The sequence below is a fragment of the Geotrypetes seraphini genome, chromosome 2 (genome assembly GCF_902459505.1).
Source record: "Geotrypetes seraphini chromosome 2, aGeoSer1.1, whole genome shotgun sequence".
NCBI classification, from domain to species: Eukaryota; Metazoa; Chordata; class Amphibia; order Gymnophiona; family Dermophiidae; genus Geotrypetes; species Geotrypetes seraphini.
In genome coordinates this window covers 126,079,901-126,103,008 of record NC_047085.1, presented here as the reverse complement: position 1 = coordinate 126,103,008, position 23,108 = coordinate 126,079,901, and the positions used below count along the sequence as shown (strand labels likewise).

Sequence of the window (23,108 nt, the reverse complement as noted above, 5' to 3'; positions counted from 1 at the left end):
AGGGTGGAGGAGCTATGTATGTTAGAGGTTTCATTGATCTTTCTTCCTCTGTACAGCGCTGCTTCGGTCTGGTAGCGCTATAAAACTCCTTCTTCACCATGTGAGGGGTCTCTCTTGGGGCTGGTTGGCTCTTCCCTTCTTCCTGGGGGTTTGGGTGTCTCTGAGGTCTGTTGGTTGTTAAGGCATATCACATGGAGGTCGCTTTATACTCCTGGTGCGTACTAGGCAGCCCTCCGATCTCACCGCAAGGTCTATGAGGCTGATGATGGCTAGGGGCCAGCTTCCTCTTCTTCCACATGCTTAGGGTGTCCTACGCTCTATGCCTGTTGCCTCGCCCCTGATTCTGCTCATGACACATGCTAGACGGCACCCCGACCAGACAGGGCTATTCAGCTCATTCTCACCAGGAGCCAGTTACATATTCTATTAACCTGCGGAAGAGCACGTGCCATATGGCTGTTGGCATTATCCCGGCAGCTCTCATTAACGATGGGAGCTTTGTCTCTACCTGTTACTGTTAGTCTGCTGTTTTCCACGGGATGGTGGATGCAGCATCTTGATTGAGTCTCGTGGGTATTCACTTTGGAGGCCTTACATATTTCGCTCACATTACTGTGAGTTTGGACTGTGTTCATGATGCCAATATACTCCTCTTTGCATTGCGTCAAACTTGAGTTTTCCTTGAAGAGTTTCTTTCTTCTTCTTAAAGTTCTCATCCGGATGTTCCCTGACCTTCTGCACTGCATTCTGAGGGGCTCTTGGCTTCTTCCTGAGTCTCTTCAGGCTTTTTCTGGAGGGGGAGGACACTATAATGTTTGCTCAGGGGGCTGTGGATGTTTGTTTTTCGGGATGCTTGCAATTTTGCATCTTCCTCAGGTTTCCGGTTCGTTCTTGGAGGCTCAATGCTTTGTGTTTCACTATGTGTTACATTTTCCCTGTGTGTTGAATTTTCCCTCAGAACTAGGTTGGCTTGCCTCTGTTGCTTTTGGTTTTGGCATAGGACATTTCGCCTCCCCCAGGCTTTTCTATCCTTTTTGCAAAGATGGGCAGTGGTACCGTTGTGGCACTGCCAGCACTGCCGGGCGATTCGCTTACTTCCTTTTGGACGGCCTGCTTGATTCGGCCGTCTTCCAGTCGGGCCCTTTGACTGGCACGAAACGGGTGGTTTCTGTGCCTCAATGCTTTGGGCCGTGAATCGTCGAATTTACGCAGCACTCTTTTCTCCGGTGATAATTTTGGGTTTATCAGGGAGTTGTTGGTATTCATATCGGAAAGACATGTGTTTCTTCCCACGGACTAGGGTGATGGGGCCCAGTCTCAGGTTTGTTTTCATCTTCGAAATCCGTGACCAAAGGTATGTGTTTCGGTACAGGTTCTGGGAGCCAGGTTACTGACGCCTCTGGGAACTTCGGATTGCTTTCCCGTTATACTGCTCCAGCAGTCGCTTTTATTCCGGTGGTTCCCGGTATCTCGGAGCTCCCATTCTTTGGTATGGTTCTCAAGCATTGCTCAGTGTGATTTTTTTCTTTTCATGTGCATGCCTCGGTCTTTGCTGGACTGGCTTCTGGTCCCCAGACATTCCGACCTGGCGGGTTTGGGAGGGCTCAGTGCCCGCCATCCTCAGATCCACCAGTCTGGTCTTGAGAGGCGACTCGATACTTGTTTAGTATTCTGCTCTGGAGCATGGTCAGGCTACCTTTCTGGGGCTTCGGACATTCTTCCGGTATTCCGCTGAAGCTCCTTTTAGTCAGTATTGTGATGGTGGTTTTCTCGACAGCCTGGGCTGTAGGTGAGATACTCCATAGCGGGTTACGTCAGGGTCCTACTTCCTGGGTGGACCCTCATCTGACTCTTCAGTTGGCAGCTCATTTTCCGGGTCAGGAAATGGGTTTCTTTAGACTTCTCTCCGTGTAATCTGAGCATGGCTCATGTTTTGTATGTGATGGTGTACTGCTCTGTGTACGCTCTAGCAAGTGTACAGGTTAGTCATAGTGAGATCTTCTCCATTCTGGATATTGTGAGTTTTAACTCAGGCGTTCCGGCTATTTGTATGGAAGTGAGTTCTCCTTGACCTAGACCTCATAGCCTCGTCTCTCAATTCTAAGCTTCCTAGCTTCTTCAGCAGGCCCAGAGAGTGAGAGTTAGAGGGGGTGGCTGCATGGCTCCTTTCTCGCCTCTGCCTCCTCTTTTTCAGTGTTTTCCGCTGACTGATGATGGCTTGGTTTCGCCATTTCGAGCTCGCTTTCTGGGCACAGTATTTGTAGACTCTCTGGATTGTCGGCGCCATCGTTACGATGCGGATTTGATGAGTCTTTCGACAGCTGGACTAGAAAGTTTCCTGGCGTCTCCGGCTTTGCCCGCCTAGGGTCCGATCCACATGGATATTTGTACTACTTTAGTATTACAACCTAGTTTTTTGGTTAAGCTTGGCTGACGTGTACGGGTTATGCGAAGATAGTTGTTTCTTCTCTTATCCAGGTGCTACGGACATCTCCTGTGGCTTCTGCTTCCTGTTGGAGGGTTTTTTCCTTTCTTGGGCGCTTCTTCACGTTTGAACCACTCCAGAGTTCCTTTTTTGACACAAGTGTATTGCCAAGGGCTTAGCGTTAAATTCCCTTCCGCTTCTGGAGCCTTTCTGGGCTTGTTACAAGGACTGGGTAGATTGCTCTTCGTTTCCTTCTCAGCTTTATATAGTTCAGTCCCTAAACAGAGTGCGGTATGTTCAGGCACCTCATGGAGAGCACGATTTGGAGTACATTCCTCACGTATTTCTTCGCAGTTTACCGAAGGCTTTATTTCCTCCTTGTCTTTTGGGGATTCCAAAGGGCTGTGCCGTTGAACAGGGTGTTCTTGTGGCCATGGCTTCAGCTCTGCAATCTTCTATGTGGCAGGCCTTGTTCAACGGGTATTCCTATTTCTGATTTCCAAAATATGGGGTATCAGTTCGGCTGGTACCACTATTTCTTTCTAGGAGGGTGTCATCCTTTCTTTTCAGTCAGGCTCGCTTTTTCCTTCCTTCTTCCTGGGAGGGGATATTGGGAGCAGTGCTTTTTTATTCACTACAATTTTTGATACATATGTCGAGTTCTCCGCGAGCTCGGTTCTATCAACTGTTAGTTGTTTATATCTCCTTTTGATATTCTTCAAGGGACGCCTCAGGCGTATGGCGGTGTACGATGCCTACTTCGCTCATTAGGTCCAGGAGGACGTTCTTTATGCTTGCCTACTGGCGGGGGAGCAGGTGGCGATTGAACTTCATGACAATTCCGCTGGAACGATGGCTGCTTCTTGGGCTCGGCCCAGAGGGTTTTTGCCTTGGAGGAGATTTGTCTCATGGCTAACTGGTCTTTCGAGAGTACCTTCTCTCCGCATCTCTGCATGGATGTGCGGGCACATGCGATAGGGGTTTTTTGATGGTTCGGTCGTTGCGAAGGCGGCGTTTACTTCCCACCCAGATTAAGGATTGCTTTGCTACATCCCATTGGTCTCTGGATTCATCTGCTGCTTTGCTAAGGAAGGTAAAATTATGTTCTTACCTGTTAATTTTCTTTCCTTTAGAAGCAGCAGATGAATCCAGAGCCCCACCCTTTCTGGTATTTGGTTGTCGGTTTTTTCGTGTGCGACTTTTAGTGATTGGGTGTTGTTAATGATGGTATTCTGTATTGTTGCTGTTCGCGATGTGTTCTGGGAAAGAAGTTTTTTACATGCTATACCTATTGATGGTTAAATGTGCTTGGGCAAGGAGCTATACTGATGAGACAGGAGGAGTGCCAGCAAATAAGTACACCTGTTAATCAGTTTCTCTATCTCCACCTGCTGGTAGATGTGAGCTATCCCATTGGTCTCTGGATTCATCTGCTGCTTCTAAAAGAAAGAAAATTAACAGGTAAGAACATAATTTTACCGTACATGCCGCACACTTTCAAACATATATTAGATTTCCAGTGTACATTTTTGAGAGGAAAAATAGTTGCTATGATTTATGAATCAACCCTCGTAAGTAAAGTGCTAAAAGCTGAGACTAATCCTCACAGATCAAATCAAAGAACCACAAAAAGTGCAGAGGTAATAAATATATGCATAAATGTAGAAATTAAAGTAGTAAAAAGGGAATAAAAGCAAATGGACATTGGTCAATCAAATAAGTATTATCAACAATACCACATATCCACATCATATTAAAATGTACCCAAGATGGACATATTTCAGTAACCTGCCTAGGACTTCTTATTTTAGGTTTAGCAGATATAAACACAGATTAATACCCCGATTCAAAAAATTGATATAGGTGATGACAAACCTCAAATAATTAACTATTACTCCAGGACTCTCTCCACCTCTTCCTAGGCTTCTTGTCTTTCATTCAGTTTTTGTACCTTTTGTGTACCAGCTCCTAAGTGACACCAATATGTACAGATGTACATGTTTGATTCTACTAAACAAGGTACCAGCAGCAGTGCTGAGTTAGTGCCTAGAATGAAACCAATGATGAAGACAATTTATAGTGATAGAAGAGTGCAAGAGAGTTGACAGTATTTTAATACTTGTCAGGTGATGAATGCCAAAACACTGCTTTATTTTCCAGAGTCAACAGAGTAAAATCATTTAACAGAGACTAGTAAGTAGAGGCAAAAACATTATTCTGTACTATAGCTGTTGATTCCCATTAGCCATGAATCTGCAGAAGGGTGTCACTTTAAGATCTTGAACTCCTCCCTTTCTGCAGTAGAATACAGCTGCCTGTTCAGTTTTTCCTTCTGCAAGTGAACTCATAAGGTGTGTTTTAATGTGCTCTGCTTCTTGTTATGGGGGGGGGGGTCCACCTGCTTTTTGAGTTTCTTCATGACTTTTGTGCTTGGAGGTCCCCTTCTTGGACTTACTCCACCGGAAAAAGGACACAGTCTCCCAGACCAATCTCTTTAGAGTACCTATGGAGCTAGCCTGCTTGGCGTTCCTTAGGACCTCTGGGTCCATTCCCTTGGGAGCTGCTCACATGCTGATTCATCAGAAGCTTGAGCATAGGTTATGTGGCCCCTGAGTAAGAACCCCATGGGTATCAGGGAGCTGACTGCACAGTTTCTTCTCCCCCCCTCAGTCACTTTGTGTGGATTTTAGGGGTGGGAGTCCGTGGTCTAGGTCTATTTGACCGGAAGTCAGAAGATCTTCGACAGTAGAATTCCTGACAATCTCTGAGGTAGAAATCTTTTCCCTATAGGGAAAATGGGAGGGGTCTGAAAATGTCATTTTAGAGTTTCTGAGGTAAGGATTAGGTTCTCCTTCCTCCAAAACCCTAAAATCACTTTTAAATGCCATTTCTTATGTATATTTCCCTTAGGTTCCCTTATGTCATTATACCATGGTGTATAATGCATCGGAAAACAAACTGAAGAATTCTGCTCTTTAATTGAATCTTCGAAACAGATGTTACATAATTTAAACAAGTTTATATTAGAACGATGCAAGGTCTGTTGCGTTCTACCACTTTCAACGTTGTAGTCATAATAGCCTCATGTGCTAACAAATATTTTCTTGGGACATTGTCTCCAAATGGGTTAGTTTTGTGTATAGAAATTATAAGAATGCCCAAATAGCTGGTGCCACACCAGACAAAATAGGTCCAAACAAGGTGGAGAAAAATGCCTCAAATTCATGTAACATCATCGTATATAAAGTATTCAAAAGTTGTCATTAATCATATCTTAGGCATAAAAAATGTTCTACCCATTGACCTTATAAAGTTGCTGAAGTGGATAGTGGAGTTTTTTTATGCTTATGATATGGTTGACAGCTGTTGAATACTTTATGTATGATGCTGTTGCATTAGTTTGAGGCTTTTTTTTTTCTCTACCTTGTTTGTACCTATTTAGTCTCTGGTGTGGTGCCAGCCATTTGTACACATTTGGATTGTTTCCTCTTTTTTCAAGCTACTTTTGTGTATACTAGTGCCTCCCGTTTCAGAAAAAAATATTTTGATTCGATTCAGCCTATTGAATCGATTTTTTTGATTCGATTATCTTGCACAATTGGGTGTTTTTTTCCAAACATCCTGGCGAGTTTATTTTATAGCCTCTTCACCCCCTTTGCCCTCTCCTACCCTCACTGGTGCTGTGGTGTAAACAAAAAAAAAAGACTTTTCCTCTCTGTTAAATCCTAGCTTAGATTCACCAGCTCTGGCAAGATACAATTTCAAATCTGACACATTGTAATCACAAAACAGAAAATAAAATTATTTTTTTACCTTTTGTTTTGGTCATTTTTCAAATCATGTGGGTCCCAGGATCTGCAACAAACATCTTCTGATAACTTGCTTGCCAAGGTCTCTTGCCCATTTGTTGTTTTCTTTTTTCTCCCTGGTAACCATCCATTTTCCATTTTTGTCCTCCCCTTCCATTTCCCTTCCCTCCCTTAGAGGTCTGGCATCTTTCCTTTTTTCTGCCTCTATTCCCTTAGCAGCAGCTATGGATCCCACCATACCCAGATCCACCATCTCTCCTTTTCTCAACTACCCTTTCATCCAGCATCTCTCCCTCCTTCCCCACCAGCTCTCCCTTTTTCTTTCTAACTACCCTCCTATCCAGTATCTCTATCCCCCCACACATACTATCCCTTGTGTCCAACTTCTCTCCCTTTCTGTTCCTTCCCTCCCTAAATCCCATTATCCACCATCTGTCTCCCTCTCCTGTTTTTAGATCCATTATTTATTCTATCCCTCCCCCATCTCCCCACTCCATGATCTTCCCCAAGTCCATATCCCCCCCTCCACCATGCATCTTTCCCCCTCCACCAAATTCATTTCTCCCATCCATATTCTCCCCATCTCTCCCTCTCCAGTCTACCAACTCCCCCAAGTCCATCTCCCCTCCATGATCTCCCTCAAGTCCATCTCCCCCCTCCACCATCCATCTTCCCCCCTCCACCAAGTTCATTTCTCCCATCCATCTTCTCCCCATCTCCTCCAGTCCACCAACTCCCCCGTCCATCTCCCCTCTTCCTCCATCTATCTTTATTTTGATGTTACAACGTGTTGCTGGTGGCAGTAGTTATTTAGCAATCTACTCCTGCCACCACTCCTTTCGTCTTCTCTCCACTGCGGCCCGCCCTCAGTGAAAACTTCCTGTTTCCGCTTGGGCGGCTGAATGGAGAGAAGACGCCCAGAGTAGCTGCAGGGTAGTGAATTGCCGCTTCTACCGCCGCTTTTGCCTGGCCAGGTAGAAGAGGAGAAATACTAACACCCGGGAAGGAGAGAGCCTTGCTGCCGCCGATCTGCACGCAGAGACCCGTTCGGGATTTCCCTCTGCCACCGGAGTCCTTGCTTCGATGTAACTTCCGGTTTTGCAAAACCGGAAGTTACATCAGAAGCAAGGACTCCGGTGGCAGAGGGAAATCCCGAACGGGTCTCTACGAAGGGGGCTGACGAATCGGTAAGTCTGATTTTCTTCCAAAACAAATCAATTCGATCGATTCACCCGAAATGAATCAGTGAATCGATTCGAATCGCGAATTGGGCAGCACTAGTGTATACTAGTGCTGCTCGATTCAAGGAAAAAAATTTTGATTTGATTCAGCTTATTGAATCAATTTTTTGATTCAATTCGATTTTCCTGCCCAATTGGGTGTGTTTTTGTTTTTGTTTTTTTTTCAAACATCCTGGTGGGTTTATTTTATAGCCTCTTCACACCCTTTTACTCTCTCCTACTCACACTGGTGCTGTGGTGTAAACAAAATAAATTAAAAATACTTTTCCTCTCTCTGTTAAATCCTAGCTCAAGCTCGCGGTCTAACACCAGCTCTGGCATAATACAAATTTCAAATCTGACACATTGTAATCGCAAAATAGAAAATAAAATTATTTTTTCTACCTTTTGTTTTCTGGCACAGTTTACAAGAAGTTTAAAGAAAGGAAAATGTAGTAAGAATTAGTGATTATATAGAGATCAGCGAAATTTACTCATTTCTAAACCAGGTCTTGTGGAGTGTAATCTCATTCTCTCACATTTACTTTCTTATATCCAGGTAATTCCAGTAGAGAAACTGGTAAAAGGGCGCTTCCAAGACAACTTAGATTTCATCCAGTGGTTTAAGAAGTTCTTTGATGCCAATTATGATGGAAAAGAGTATGATCCCATGGAGGCTCGACAAGGCCAAGATGCAATTCCTCCACCAGATCCTGGAGAACAGATATTCAACTTGCCAAAAAAATCCCATCATGCAAACTCACCTACAGCAGGTACTGAAGATTTAACTGCTTGCTGGAGATCTTTTGTTGCATTTTTCTACACAGTTTTCTATGGAAATGTTGCACTTGGAAGAGAACAATATAGGCAGTAATTCATCTTTTGTGCTGGATATGTGCTGCTTTCATTGTACTGGTATTAACTTATTAGAGGTATATACACTAAGAAGAATTTTTCATGATAATAGAATTTAGCTTGAGGAATGGTTGCAGCTAAGAATTTTTTTATAACATCCCTTTATTAAATGGAAACATGTAAACATACAAGCACTGCAATGAAAAAATAATACAGTTCAGATAATCCCTTTGTCAAATGGGGGTCTGGACTCTTATAACACCCATACTATAAACAAAACAGTGGAAACCCAATTAATAAAGGAACATAAGAATAGTCTTATTGGGTAAGACCAATGGTCCATCAAGCCCAGTAGCCCATTCTTATGCTGGCCAATCCATGTCACTAGTACCTGGCCAAAACCCAAGGAGAAACGATATTCCATGCTACCGATCCAGGGCAAGCAGTGGCTTCCCCCCTGTATTTCTCAATAACAGACTGGACTTTTCCTCCAGGAAATTGTCCAAACATTTTTTAAAACCAGCTACGCTATCCGCTCTTATCACAACCTATGGCAATGCATTCCAGAGCTTAACTATTCTCCGAGTGAAAAAAAAATTCCTCCGATTGGTTTTAAAAGTATTTCCCTGTAACTTCATCGAGTCTCCCCTAGTCTTTGTAATTTTTGACGGAGTGAAAAATCAATCGACTTGTATCCGTTCTACTCCACTCAGGATTTTGTAGATTTCAATCATATCTCCCCTCAGCCGTCTCTTTTCCAAGCTGAAGAGCCCTAACCATTTTAGTCTTTCCTCATACGAGAGGAGTTCCACCCCTTTACCATCTTGGTCGCTCTTCTTTGAACCTTTTCTAGCACCACTATAGCTTTCTTGAGATAAGGAGACCAGAATTGAATGCAATATTCCAGATGAGGTCGCACCATGGAGAGATTACAGGGGCATTATAACATTCTTAGTCTTGTTTTTTTAATAATTCCTAGCATCCTGTTTGATTTTTTTTTTTTTTTGGGGGGGGGGCAGGAGGTTTCATCGTATTATCTACGATGACACCCAAATCCTTTTCTTGGGCGCTAACCTCCAAGATTGACCCTACCATCTGGTAATTAAATCGGGTTATTCTTCTCAATGTGCATCACTTTGCATTTGTCCACATTAAATATCATCTGCCATTTGGACACCCAGTCTTCCAATTTCCTAAGGTCTGCCTGCATTGTTTCACAATCCACAAGCATTTTAATAACTTTGAACAGTTTAGTGTCCTCTGCAAATTTAATCACCTCACTCGTCATTCCAATTTCCAAATCATTTATAAATAAGTTAAATAGTACCGGTCCCAGTATAGACCCCTCACTCATACACCAAAAAAAAAAAAAAAGATACTACAGGTCAATTGCCTATTCACACTTGATTAAGGAATATGTCTGGGATAGAATCAATACCAAAAACCTCTTGAAAGAAATATATTTTCAATAATTTTTTGAACGTCTTATGATTTAATTCTGTATGAATTTCTTGTGGAAGTTGATGCCACTGACTAGGTGCTAAATAGAAGAAGGCTTTATTACGTGTTGATTCCCATTTTGTTCTAGATACTGATGGAATAACTACCAATCTATTATCTTGTAAAGATCTTAGTGACCTTCTTGGCGTATAAGGAATAGTCAATGATTGCAAATAACAAGGTTCTGAAGTATATGATGCCTTGTGTGTTAATAGCAATACCTTGAACCTAATTCTATAACAGAACAGAAAAGCAACAAGTTTCCGAGTTCAAATATAAAAAAGAATAAAAAATTAAAAAGAAAATTAGAGGGGGGGGGTGACAAAACATGTTGACTTACCGGAACCAAAGGGAATAAGTGGGAAATGGTAAGAAATTAAGTACATTGAGAAAAAAAAAATCATAAGAGGGAGGGTAGAGAGGGAAGGGGATTGAAATACAAGGGTAGGGTGGGGTTTGTTTCAAGAGCAACAATATAGTTGTTACATTAACTGCTGTAACCTTCTTTGAATGGCTTGTTATTTGGAAAACAGCAAGTTGCTGCGGTCTCGCAAGGTTGCATCAGGAACTTGTGGCAGCCATTTCCTTTAACCACTCTTCATGGATTCTTCTTCAACCCTTTGAGGGCCGCTGAAAGTTTCTCCCCCCAGCAACTTTCCAAGGCAGAGGAAGGAGGAAGCTTTCCTCCATCTTGTCCCTCCGCCCGACAAGCAGGAGGGTTCGGCTCTGCATCTGCTCTCTCAGAGCACTGTTTCCCTTCAGCCCACTAGGGACCGCCGAAAAAGCTTCCTGCCTGTGCAGGATTGTTCGGACTGTCTCTGCCCGTTTCAGCATCGGATTCCCGGATTCCTCCTCAGCCCATTGAGGGCCAGCAAAAGTTCTCCCCCCAGCGACTCATCAAGGCAGACGAAAGAGGAAGCTCTCCTCCATCCTGTTCTCTCCTTCCTCCGCCTTACACCTCTTAAGAATGAAGGATTGTTTTTGATTTACCTAGACGGGACCTGATGCTATGCTTGACCTTGGTCAAAGTTCTTACATGACACTATCCAGTTGCTAAGTGCGTTGTTAAGAATCGAGCACAATTGCTAAGTTTTCTCCTTACCTATATGCTAAGTTCCACCCTGGTTTTGCTAAGTTTGTTTAAGTCATCTCCCTACTTAGTTGCTTAGATCCTCCCTGGCTTTACTCTCTCACGAAACTACCAGACATCAGTTGGGCATAGCCCTAAGTTTTACCCTGATTAGACGCCCAGCCCAGGTCCCCGCACAAAACAGTGTATATACTAAATTGCATTCACTGCAAAAGATCGGGCTCTGTGCTAAGCCTTCTCCTGTTTAGATGCCAAGTTGCCTAGCTCTTCCTCCAACCAAGCTTTCCCCAAAATAAAAAAAACAACAAAAAAAAATCCAACCAACTAATGCTTACTAGCCTCAATTAGATACCAAGTTGCCCTCCTATTTTAAACCATCTCTCATAGATTAAACAAGTCCCTAGCTCTCCCCTGTTCCCACACCGAGCCTTTCTTCCACTCCGAAACTACTTACACGCAAATTCAAACAGGTCCTGCCTCCCAACCCCTAAAGGCTCCCCAATTCTCACCATGAATCCACCCTCATGGCTCTTTCTCCTCCTACTTTGCTCTTCTCTCAACACCACCCTCTGCTTAATACCTCCCTCTCCCAACCTTCTCAGTTCCGCAAATGTCAATAATATCTGCCCTGGCCTCAGAATCCCCACGCTGATATGCACCAGAAATCATCCCTCAAAAAAAAAACCCTCGAAGAATCAACCACGCCTCTTTAAAGCCTGTTTCCCCTAGCAATATCCCCAACCTCGCCTCTGACTCTCTCACCCCAGTCCCAACACTTTATTGCAACGCCAGATCCGCATGCAACAAGATTCAAATTTTGAAGGACCTACTCGAGGATTCTGACCCTGGATTCCTATGCATCACGGAAACATGAATTACAAAAGATGACCTATTTACACAAAACGATCTCTGCTCCCACGGCTACCAAGGCCTCTTCTCTCCCAGAACTAACTGTAAAGGAGGTGGCCTGGCATTTCTCTACAAATCATTCTTCGATGTCCAGCTCCTCGAAAAGGGTAGCCACACCTCACTAGAATATATGCTAGCCTCTGTCAACGATGAACTCCATCCTCACCCACTGGGTATCCTGCTTCTATATCGCCCACCTACCCCTTGGAACAAATCCTCCGATCTCGTCCTCGAGACCATAACAAACACTTCCTCAAAATTTCAAATATTACTGATCATTGGGGACATCAATCTCCACCTAGACGACATCACCAGCAAGGATACGACTGAATTTATTAGTTTCCTCACCTGCCTTGGCTTCCCCCCTGCACCATCCCCAACCCATGAAAAGAGGCACACACTAGACCTCATTAGTTTCCTCAGTCTTACCGCTCACAAAACTTCAGCTGGTGACACTCACTGGGAACATGTCCCCTGGTCCGACCACTTCTTAGGGGCTTTCTGTCTCCCCATTTTCATGTCGCATCTCGGGGCTCCACCCCGCACTTCCAATTCCATTACCTTCCGCAAAGAAATTACGAGCGATCTGTTCTGGACTAAATTTCTCAACCTATTCTCCTTCGCTCCTAAGCCTGCAGACTCAGAAACCAACTGGCATAACTGGGTCGCTCTCTCCGAGTCCACCTACCACTCCCTCGCCCCTCTTTCCACTAAAACCATCTCCTACTCCCGTAAGGCCCCTTGGTACCTCCCATATCACAGAGAACTAAAGCAGAAATGTTGAGCTCTGGAGCGCAAATGGAAAAAATCTAAATCCCCTATAGATAGACAGACCTGGAGAGTCAATATTAAATTTTACAATACAGTACTAAAAAAAGCAAGGAAGAACTTCTACGGTGATAAAATCTCCAGATCCAACAACCAGAGTAGTACAATATTCAACATCTGGCGCTCCTTAACTTCCAAAAAAGACTCCACCTTGCTCCCCTCCTCTCCCTCAGCCGATGTTCTGGCAAAATTCTTCAACGAAAAGGTCACTACCTTGAGATGCTCCTTCCCACCTACAGTCTCCTACAACTCTCTGGTGCCCACTGACTCCAATTCTACCCTAACGGTCTCCAACCCTATCCCAGTCAACAGATCCTGGACTACCTTTGAGCACGTATCTGAATCCCTGGTCTTCAAACTCTGCCTCAAACTGAAATCCTGCAACTGTTCCTTAGACCCATTCCCCTCCTACCTATACGAGAAAATTCCCGCACAGGCCATCTCATCTATTACCAAACTCATAAACTCTGCCCTACATTCGGGCCTTTTTTTCTCCAGAAATGGGTCATATTGCCTTGACCCCACTACTGAAAAAATCTGACCTAGACCCCTCCACACCATCCAGCTATCGCCCAATAACAAATATCCCTCTCCTAACTAAGATGCTAGAGTCCATCATATCTACCCAACTCTCATCATATTTAGAGAGATTATCTATTCTCCTACCTTACCAATATGGCTTTCATCCCAACTTCAGCACCGAATCCCTACTGACCTTAATCTCAAAGGTTCAACAACTTCATTCTCGAAATAAGTTCACGGTCCTCCTACAATTAGACCTTTACGCTGCTTTTGACGTCCATCATGATATTCTAGTCTATCAACTCTCTGAGATAGGCATTAACTCCAAAGTCCTAGACTGGTTCTCAAAATTCCTATGTTCTCGTTCTTACACTGTCAACATGAATGGCACCTCATCCTCCCCCTGGAAACCGATATGTGGAGTCCCGCAATACTCGCCTCTATCTCCTATTCTTTTCAACATCTACATGTCCTCCCTAAAACTCCTCCATCTGTCCCCCCTAGAAACAATTTACACTCATGCTGATGACATCCTCATCCTCCTCGAGACCGACTCAAACCTCACCAACCTTTCTGAGAACATATCCTCCTGTATAACGAACCTCCAATCCTGGGCCCCCACTGTGCAAATTAAACTGAACGAGTCTAAAACAAAACTACTTTGGCTCGGCCCAAAACTAGACCAACTACCCACCTCCATCCCACTGTCCTTTGGTTCCACTCTGCAATCTTGAGTTCTCAAGCAATGTTCTGGGCATCATTGATTCTACATTGTCCTTCAACGACCACCTCAATTCCTTGGTAAAAAAATGCTTTTTCAGCCTTCACATGCTGAGGAAAGTAAGATCCTGTTTCCATCAAAAACACTTGTCCAATCCATCATCCTTTCCAGATTAGACTATTGCAACTCTATCTACTTAAGCCTAATTAAGAAAAACCTACATAGACTTCAGCGGATTCAGAATGCCGCGGCTAAGCTTATCTTCGCAAAAAGTAAATTTGACCATGTCTCACCGCTCCTGTCCAAGCTTTACTGGCTTCCAATAATCGCCAGGGTCCACTTTAAAAGCGCCTGTCTAACTTTCAAAATCCTACACGGCATCCTCCCTCCCTTTATCCCACTTTCTTGGAACTCCTCAAATCCTAATACCACCAGACCCACCCACAAATTAAAACTATCCTTCCCCTCATTAAAAGGCATTTCCCTTGCAGGAGAACTAGAGATTTGACAAAATGAATACAATACAACTAACGCAAAACGTGATTATAAACAACATTTTTAGTTTCACCTCCTGGAGCAAGAACATATAAATTCTTGAGTGAACCCACCCCTGAGCAAGCAACATAGAGTTGTGGGCCACGAGACCCCCAGAACATATCACCCCAGGTAGTGAGAGATCTGCATACCAAGTTTCGTTCAAATTGGTCAAGCCGTTTTTGAATTACAGGGAGAAAGGCAGCTTTTTACATTTTTTCCATTGACATGAATGGGTGAAATCTGATTTTCTGTTTGTAGCTCCGCCCACGTGTGCAGGTGGGCCGCGAGACCCCCAGAACATATCACCCCAGGTAGTGAGGGATCTGCATACCAAGTTTCGTTCAAATCGGTCAAGCCGTTTTTGAATTACTGTGAGAATGGCAGCTTTTTACATTTTTTCCATTGACATGAATGGGTGAAATCTGATTTTCTGTTTGTAGCTCCGCCCATGTGTGCAGGTGGGACGCGAGACCCCCAGAACATATCACCCCAGGTAGTGAGGGATCTGCATACCAAGTTTCGTTCAAATGGGTCAAGCTGTTTTTGAATTACAGTGAGAATGGCAGCTTTTTACATTTTTTCCATTGACATGAGTGGGTGAAATCTGATTTACTGTTTGTAGCTCCGCCCACATGTGCAGGTGGGCCACGAGACCCCCAGAACATATCACCCCAGGTAGTGAGGGATCTGCATACCAAGTTTCGTTCAAATCGGTCAAGCCGTTTTTGAATTACTGTGAGAATGGCAGCTTTTTACATTTTTTCCATTGACATGAATGGGTGAAATCTGATTTTCTGTTTGTAGCTCCGCCCACGTGTGCAGGTGGGCCGCGAGACCCCCAGAACATATCATCCCAGGTAGTGAGGGATCTGCATACCAAGTTTCGTTCAAATCAGTCAAGCCGTTTTTGCGTGATCGCGGCATATACACACACACACACACATACATACCTCCGATTTTATATATATATAGATAAAGAGTTTTACCTCATGCAAAATTGTCATCAATAATAATAAAACGCTAGAGCGCACATGCACTCTCAAAAATTTGTGAGTCCTGGCGCCGTGAGGTGTGCTTCTGTGGCAACATTATAATTGACACCTCATGGCGCTTGCAGGGGCTGGAGGCGCATGCACGCGACTGTGCTCTCTACAAACTTCCCGGCTCCAGCGGAGTAGGCAGCACCAGTGGCAGCAAACGAATGGTGGACAGCAGCACGGCTCCGGCCGTTGACCCTCCACAAACCTCCTGGCTCCAGCGGCGTAGGCAGCACTATAAACACGCTGCTTCGCGCCCTTCTCTGCCGAGTTCCTCTGCCGCGTCTCTGATGACATCATCGGAGACAGACGCGCAGAGGAAATCGGCAGTAGAAGGCCTCGAAGCAGCGTGTTTAAAGTGCTGCCTACGTGGCTGGAGCCCCGAGGTTTGTCGGCGGTGGGAGGGTCAGGAGCAGGCCAGATTGAGCAGGACAACGGCAGTAAAAGAAGGGGGAGGGGCCGAACGGAGCAGGGAAGAGAAGGGAAAGGGGGATGGGGATGGGGAAAATGCTGCTACTGCTTCTGCACAGGAAAGGAGGGGATAGGAGGGAAATGCTGTTGCTGCTGCATAGGGAAGTGGGATGGAAATGCTGCTGCACAGGGAAATGGAGAAAAATGACAGACAGACAGCGGTAGGGAGGGAGACAGAAAGAAAGAAAGACTCAGGGGCATGGAGAGGGAGAGAAAGACAGACAGAGAAAGGGGGCCAGAGAGAGAGTCAGTGGGAGAGGGAAAGTGGGCTGCTTTGTGGGAAGGGGTGTGCTTGGGGCAAACAGCTTTGCTCTGGGGGGGAAGACAGAAGGGGCCATGGAGAGACAGGGAGAGGGAAAGGGGGCTGCTTTGGGGGGAGGGGTGTGCTGGGGGGAGACAGAAGGGGCCATGGAGAGATAGGGAAAGGGGGCTGCTTTGGGGGGAGGTGTGCTGGGGACAGACAGCTTTGCTCTGGGGGGGGAAGACAGAAGAGGGCCATGGAGAGACATTTGGGGGGGAGGTGGGTGCTGGGGGCAGACAGCTTTGCTCGGGGGGAGGGGGAGACAGAAGGCTACAGACAGCGGCCAAGGAGAGAGAGATAAAGAAAGACAGACAGACGCATCTATTCTAGCACCCGTTAATGTAACGGGCTTAAAGACTAGTTTCTTTAATAAGACATTAACTATTCTGAGGCCCTCCAAGTACCTACAAATCCAAAATGTGCCCTGCAAAGGGTTTGAGTTTGATACCACTAGTCTAAACCATTTGTACACTGCCATTTTCTTCATGGCATTATCCCCATAAACTTGGACTAACATGTCCCTGATTTCACTTCCACTCTTGCCTAGTTTAACAAGAAATTAATATTTGTTGCTCAAATTCAAGCTCCGACATTCTCGTGATGTCACACACAAGCACATAACAACAATAATAAATGCCACTCTAAGACACCGCCACATGTTGACACGAACATATCTGTGAGACGCTGATATTCCAAGGTTATGAAACCTTACCAGGTTGTTTGTATAGTACTGCTAACGTAAATGCATGGATGCAAGTTCATGAACTTAATTGCCAGACCTCGTAAATGGTATTTATTCTATCAAATAGAAACATAGAAAGATGACGGCAGAAAAGGGCCAAGGCCCATCAAGTCTGCCCACTCTATAGACCCTCCCCTTAATATTATACAATGTTTTACCCTGACCCACTTAGGGATCCCACATGGGCGTCCCATTTATTCTTAAAATCTGGCACGCTGCTGGCCTCGATTACCTGTACTGGAAGCTTGTTCCATTGATCAATCACTCGCTCCGTGAAGAAATACTTCCTGGTGTCGCCGTGAAATTTTCCGCCCTTGAGTTTGAGCGGGTGCCCCCTTGTGGTTGAGGGGCCTCTGAGAAGGAAAATGTTATCTTCCACTTCTATACGTCCGGTGACGTATTTAAACGTCTCAATCATGTCTCCCCTCTCCCTGCGTTCCTCGAGAGTGTAGAGCTGCAAATTGTTTAGTCTTGCTTCGTACGAGAGACCTTTAAGCCCTGAGACCATTCTGGTGGCCATCCTTTGGACCGACTCGACCCTCTGCATGTCTTTGCGATAATGCGGCCTCCAGAATTGCACGCAGTATTCCAGATGAGGTCTCACCATGGTCCTGTATAATGGCATTATGACTGCAGGCTTTCTGCTGACGAAACTTCTACGGATGCAACCCAGCATCTGTCTTGCCCTTGAGGAAGCCTTCTCCACCTGATTGGCAGATTTCATGTCTGCACTAATGATTACTCCTAAATCTCGTTCTGCTGAAGTCCTGGTCAAGGTCTCCCCGTTCAAGGTATAAGTTCTGCATGGGTTTCTGCTACCCAGGTGCATGACCTTACACTTTCCAGCATTGAAGCCCAGCTGCCAGGTTGAGGACCAGCATTCCAATGTATGCAGGTCCTGCGCCATAATATCTTGTAGATTGTCCTCGCTTACCATATTACATAGTTTGGCGTCGTCGGCGAATAATGTTACTTTACCTTGAAGCCCTTGAGTCAGATCTCCTATGAATATGTTGAAGAGGAGTGGACCCAAGACCGAGCCCTGCGGCACCCCGCTGGTCACCTCCGATGTCTCAGAGAAAGTACCGTTAACCATCACCCTCTGAAGTCTGCCACTCAGCCAATCATTGACCCATGCCGTCAGAGTCTCTCCTAACCCCATCGATTTCATCTTGTTTAACAGTCTGCGGTGTGGGACGCTGTCAAAAGCTTTACTGAAGTCCAGGTACACTATGTCTAGTGAATCTCCTTCGTCCAGTCTTTTTGTTACCCAGTCAAAGAAGCTGATGAGGTTTGATTGGCAGGACCTACCCTTGGTGAATCCATGTTGATTGGGGTCCCGTAGATTCCCTTCGTCCAAGACCGTGTCCAATTGGCGTTTGATCAGTGTTTCCATGAGTTTGCATACTATCGATGTCAGACTCACCGTAGTTGGACTGAAGTACTCATAAGAACATAAGAATTGCCTCTGTCGGGTCATCGTGCCCGGCAGTCCGCTCACGCGGCAGCCCCTCAGGTCCAGGACCTGATAGTGCTCCTACCCTAAAACTCTCATACGCTTTTCGCTTATGTCCTGTAGAGTAACCTTCTATCTATACCCTGCAATCCCCTTCGCTTCCAGGAAGTCATCCAGTCCGTTTTTGAAACCCAGTATTGTACTCTGTCCTATTACCTCATTTGGAAGCGTGTTCCAGGTGTCCACCACCCTCTGAGTGAAGAAAAACTTCCTTGCATTCATTTTGAATCTGTCCCCTCTCAGTTTTTCTGAATGACCTCTTGTTTTTGTTGTCCCCGCTAGTCTGAAGAATCTGTCCCTCTCCACCTTCTCTATGCCTTTCATGATTTTATACGTCTGTATCATGTCTCCTCTCAGTCTCCGCTTTTCCAGGGTAAAGAGCCCCAGTTTGTCTAACTTTTTGGCATATGAAAGGTTCTTCATTCCTTTTATCATCCTAGTTGCTCTCCTCTGGACCCTCTCAAGTATCGCCATGTCTTTCTTAAGGTACGGTGACCAGTATTGGACACAGTATTCCAGATGTGGTCGCACCATTGCTCGAAACAATGGCAGGATAACCTCCTTCATTCTGGTATTGATACCTTTTTTGATAATGCCCAGCATTCTGTTCGCTTTCTTTGAGGCCGCTGCACATAGCGCCGCTGGCTTCATTGTTGTATCCACCAATACCCCCAGGTCTTTTTCTAGGGTGCCTTTCCCCATCACCCTTCCTCCCATCGTATAGCTGTACGATGGGAGGAAGGGTTCCCTTTCCCCATGTGCAAGACCTTACATTTCTCCATTACATTACTCAAAGCAGATCTAAATCAAATTTTTAAAAGTGTTTTTTAGTTAAGCTGTGGATTTTGTTGCTGATGGATGTAGTCAAGGCTAGTAGATAACAGAGTTTAAAAATTGTGCAGATAGACTGGTGTGCCTCCACATCATAATTCTGGGTATGAAATACTTTCCTATTAGAATCTTCTGTGTTGTTCCAGGTGATCTAGATTCTCCACTGTTGTAGACAAGATATTAATTGATGGACTATTGATCTGTCTCGATATAACACATATTTGTTCATTCTTTCTGCCTTTTCAGTTTTTAATACCGTTTTTCACCAAAAACACCCTTATTTTTCATTCTCGGTCCATTTTAAGGAAAGTCAGCTGTAAATTTTACTGCAAAAGTTTTGACCATTGATATTTTTGTTTGAAGGGAAAGAGATAGAACCAGGCATTTGCCAGTGTTAGCTGAAAGTAAAAATCTGGGATCAGTTTGGGGGTAGTTTTAAGCCCTTTTTATTCCTTTGTTTTTCAGGTGCTGCTAAATCAAGTCCAATATCTAAATCAGGTTCCACATCTCGCCCATCATCAGCTAAAAGGTCAACAGCAAGCCCAGCAGCCAAAAGTGACAAAGACTTAGAAACACAGGTCACACAGCTCAATGAACAGGTAACTTGATTTATCAGAGCATGTTTGTGCTCTTTTCATTCATAGGTTTCATCTTAACTCTTCATCCCCTTTTTAAACCGCAATAGAAGAGGCACTGCTGTGTTGCATATTTTATTGTTTATGTTCTCGTAGGTGATGAGGTCGATTAGATTTATTAAATATATATCAGGATTTGGGGGGCTTGTAACTTATTTTTTCTGTGGTAATTTGTAAGAATGTTGGAAAACAGCTTGACTTCTTGCTTATAGTATCTTAGCCCAACTGATGTTTCCAGTGTAATAGGGATGGTATGCTGAACCAAGGGTCTTGCATCTGCTCCCACAAGTCCATTGCAGGAAATACTGATCACTGTTTTCAGTACCTCCTCCTCCTCCCTGCTCTCTGCTGGCCCCAGTCAGTTATTTCATCTGCAAGCGAGCCTACAGGAGCAACTTTGATCTGCTCGGTCTTCTTTTTTGGTTTTCAAGTATTTTTTTGCGTGGATTTTTGCTTCTCTTCAGCTCCAGTGACTGCCTAGCCTGCATGAGAGGAGCAGACTATGGTCTGCAGCTGATAGGTGGATCCTGCTCAGTCAGCCTGCTTGAACTGTAGAGCTTGGGGGTTTTCCCTTCTATTTGCTCACTCATTGACTTGATCAGGAGTACCTAGCGCAGGCTGTATGGGCACCAATTTCATTTCTTTGGAGCACACACAGTGTTGGCTGCACTTTCCTCCCTCCTCACTGCATTTAGATTCTGGTCCTGGGAGGGGCTGAGACTCAGTCCAGCTGTGACCCTGCTAGCAAATGCAGAGACAGCTTTCCTAGTGGCAGAGGTCCTTTCTGAATTCCAGTTATCCTGAGAGGAGTTGTTTCAGGCTGCAGCAATCTTCCTAGCAAAATGACCAAAGTCGGAGACAGAGACGGTCATTTGTGAAACTGACTAATCTGCATGACGTCCAAATTGGGTTTTTATTTTTAATTAACTACCTAAGACATCTTGGCTGCCATGACATCCAACCTTAAAATGTCCAACTTTGTTCGCCATTTTTGACCACAAAAATATCTTAAGTTCAAAACGCCCAAATCCAGACCAGCACTGTAATAGACTATCTACACAGACATACCAATATACAGTCATGTGAAAAAATTAGGACACCCCATGAAATATTCAGTTCTTTCTTAAGAAATATTCACATATCAATGTCAAATCTTTTTTTTATTTACCTCTGGAAAAGAAAGTGATATAATTGCAGGTAAACAACACGTTTTCATTGATTTACTCATGAAACAAAAGATATTCACAAAAATGTGTATTCTAATTGAGGAATATATTAGGATACCTTAATAGCTAGTGTTACCCCTTTGGCTGAAATAACTGCAGTGAGATGCTTCAGACATTGGTCTGAGGAAAGTTTGGCCCACTCTTCAATGCAGAATTCTTTCAGCTGCGAGAGGTTTCTTGCATGTACAACCCGTTTCAAATCACCCCACAGCATCTCAATAGGATTAAGATCAGGGCTTTGACTTGGCCACTCCAGAACTCTCCATTTCTTATTTTTCTGCCAGTCCTTGGTGGATTTACTGGTATGTTTTGGATCATTGTCGTGTTGCAGGGTCCATTTCCACTTCAGCTTTAATTTTCTTACAGATGGTCTTGCATGTTCCTCAAGCATTCTCTAATACACGGTGGATTCTATGATGGTGAGCTGGCCAAGTCCTGCTACAACAAAGCATCCTCAAACCATGACATTTCCACCGCCATGCTTCACAGTTGGTATGAGGTTCTTTTCCTGGAATGCTGTATTTGGTGTCCTCTTTTCTGGTGTTCAAATAATTCAATTTTAGACTCATCTGTCCATAGAACACTGTTCCAGAAGTCCTGGTATTTGTCTACGTTCTCTCTGGCTAACTTCAGTCTGGCCTTGATGTTTCTCTTAGAGAGCAAAGGTTTCCTCCTTGCACACCTCCCATGCAAGTTAAATTTGTGCAGTCTCTTTCTGATTGTAGAGGCATGCATTTTCACATCAACAGTAGCAAGAGCCTGCTGTGGGTCCCATGATGACTTTTAGGGTTTTTGGGGACTACTTTTAGCATGTTGCAGTCTGCTCTGGGGGTCAACGTGTTTGGACGGCCAGACCTGGGCATGTTGGCAGTTGTTTGTTTGGAAAGTGCTCCACTTGTAAACTATTTTCCAGACCGAGGAATGGCTAATGTCAAATTCTTTCGAGATCTTTTTTTTTTTTTTTTTTTTTTAAGTTCAAATGTTTTTATTGATTATAGTAGAAAATACAATACCATATGGAACGATGTACATGTAATCACAGTTATTTCTTGAACAACCCAGACATGCGCATGCACAGAATTATATACATAAAATATATCTTACACACAGTGAACTGATAAATATGTGTATCGTATGAGATATGCATATGACAAAGACACAAAAGGTCAATCAGAGCAGTAATCTAGTAAAGGTTTCCATATATCATAATATCTAGACCTTTTAAATCCCTTACCAGACTTATAAGCTGCTACAGTCTTCTTTCTGAAGGCCTCGGAGAGCTCTTTTGATATCACCATGGTGTTCACTCTCACCGCAACAGGCATGAGCACGCCAAACTAAGGGCTTCTTTTACAAAGCCGTGCTAGGGCCTTAACGCACGGAATAGCGTTCGCTAAATTGCCGCATGCGCTAGCCACTACCGCCTCCTTTTGAGCAGGCAGTAGATTTCTGGCTAGCGCGCACTAATCCAGTGTGTGCAATAAAACCACTAGCGCGGCTTTGTAAAAGGAGCCCTAAATGTCTGAGGTTTAAGTAGGGCAAACCTCCTTCAAAATGCTGAGTAACAATGTTCTAATCATGTGCACCTGATGTGATTCACCTATGTGTAATTTGAGCCACTTTAAGTGGGAGGATATGTGGGAGTGTCCTAATTTATTCCTCAGTTAGAATACACATTTTTGTGGATATCTTTTGTTTCATGAGTAAATCAAGGAAAATTTTTGTTGTTTACCTGCAATTACATCACTTTCTTTTCCAGAGATTTTAAAAAAAAAAAAAAGATTTGACATCGATATGTGAACATTTCTTTTTTTTTTTTCCCATTATATTTTTATTTTCAAATTTTACAAAAAGTGTACATAATAATAAAATACAGTTGATAAATGCATGGTATCACTTTTTTATCTAACACAATGTATGTCTGAGTTTGATT

General features: G+C 44.1%; 1 protein-coding gene across 2 annotated transcripts in view; it reads left to right on the top strand.

Moving 5' to 3' along the window:
• MAPRE2 (microtubule associated protein RP/EB family member 2) overlaps positions 1-23,108 on the top strand; it is a 296,029-nt gene that overhangs the window by 219,837 nt on the left and 53,084 nt on the right. For both annotated transcript variants that reach the window (XM_033933722.1, XM_033933721.1), the window contains 2 exons: positions 8,014-8,227; positions 19,780-19,913. In XM_033933722.1, the coding sequence (XP_033789613.1) occupies positions 8,014-8,227; positions 19,780-19,913 (348 nt within the window). The remainder of the gene's footprint in view (positions 1-8,013; positions 8,228-19,779; positions 19,914-23,108) is intronic.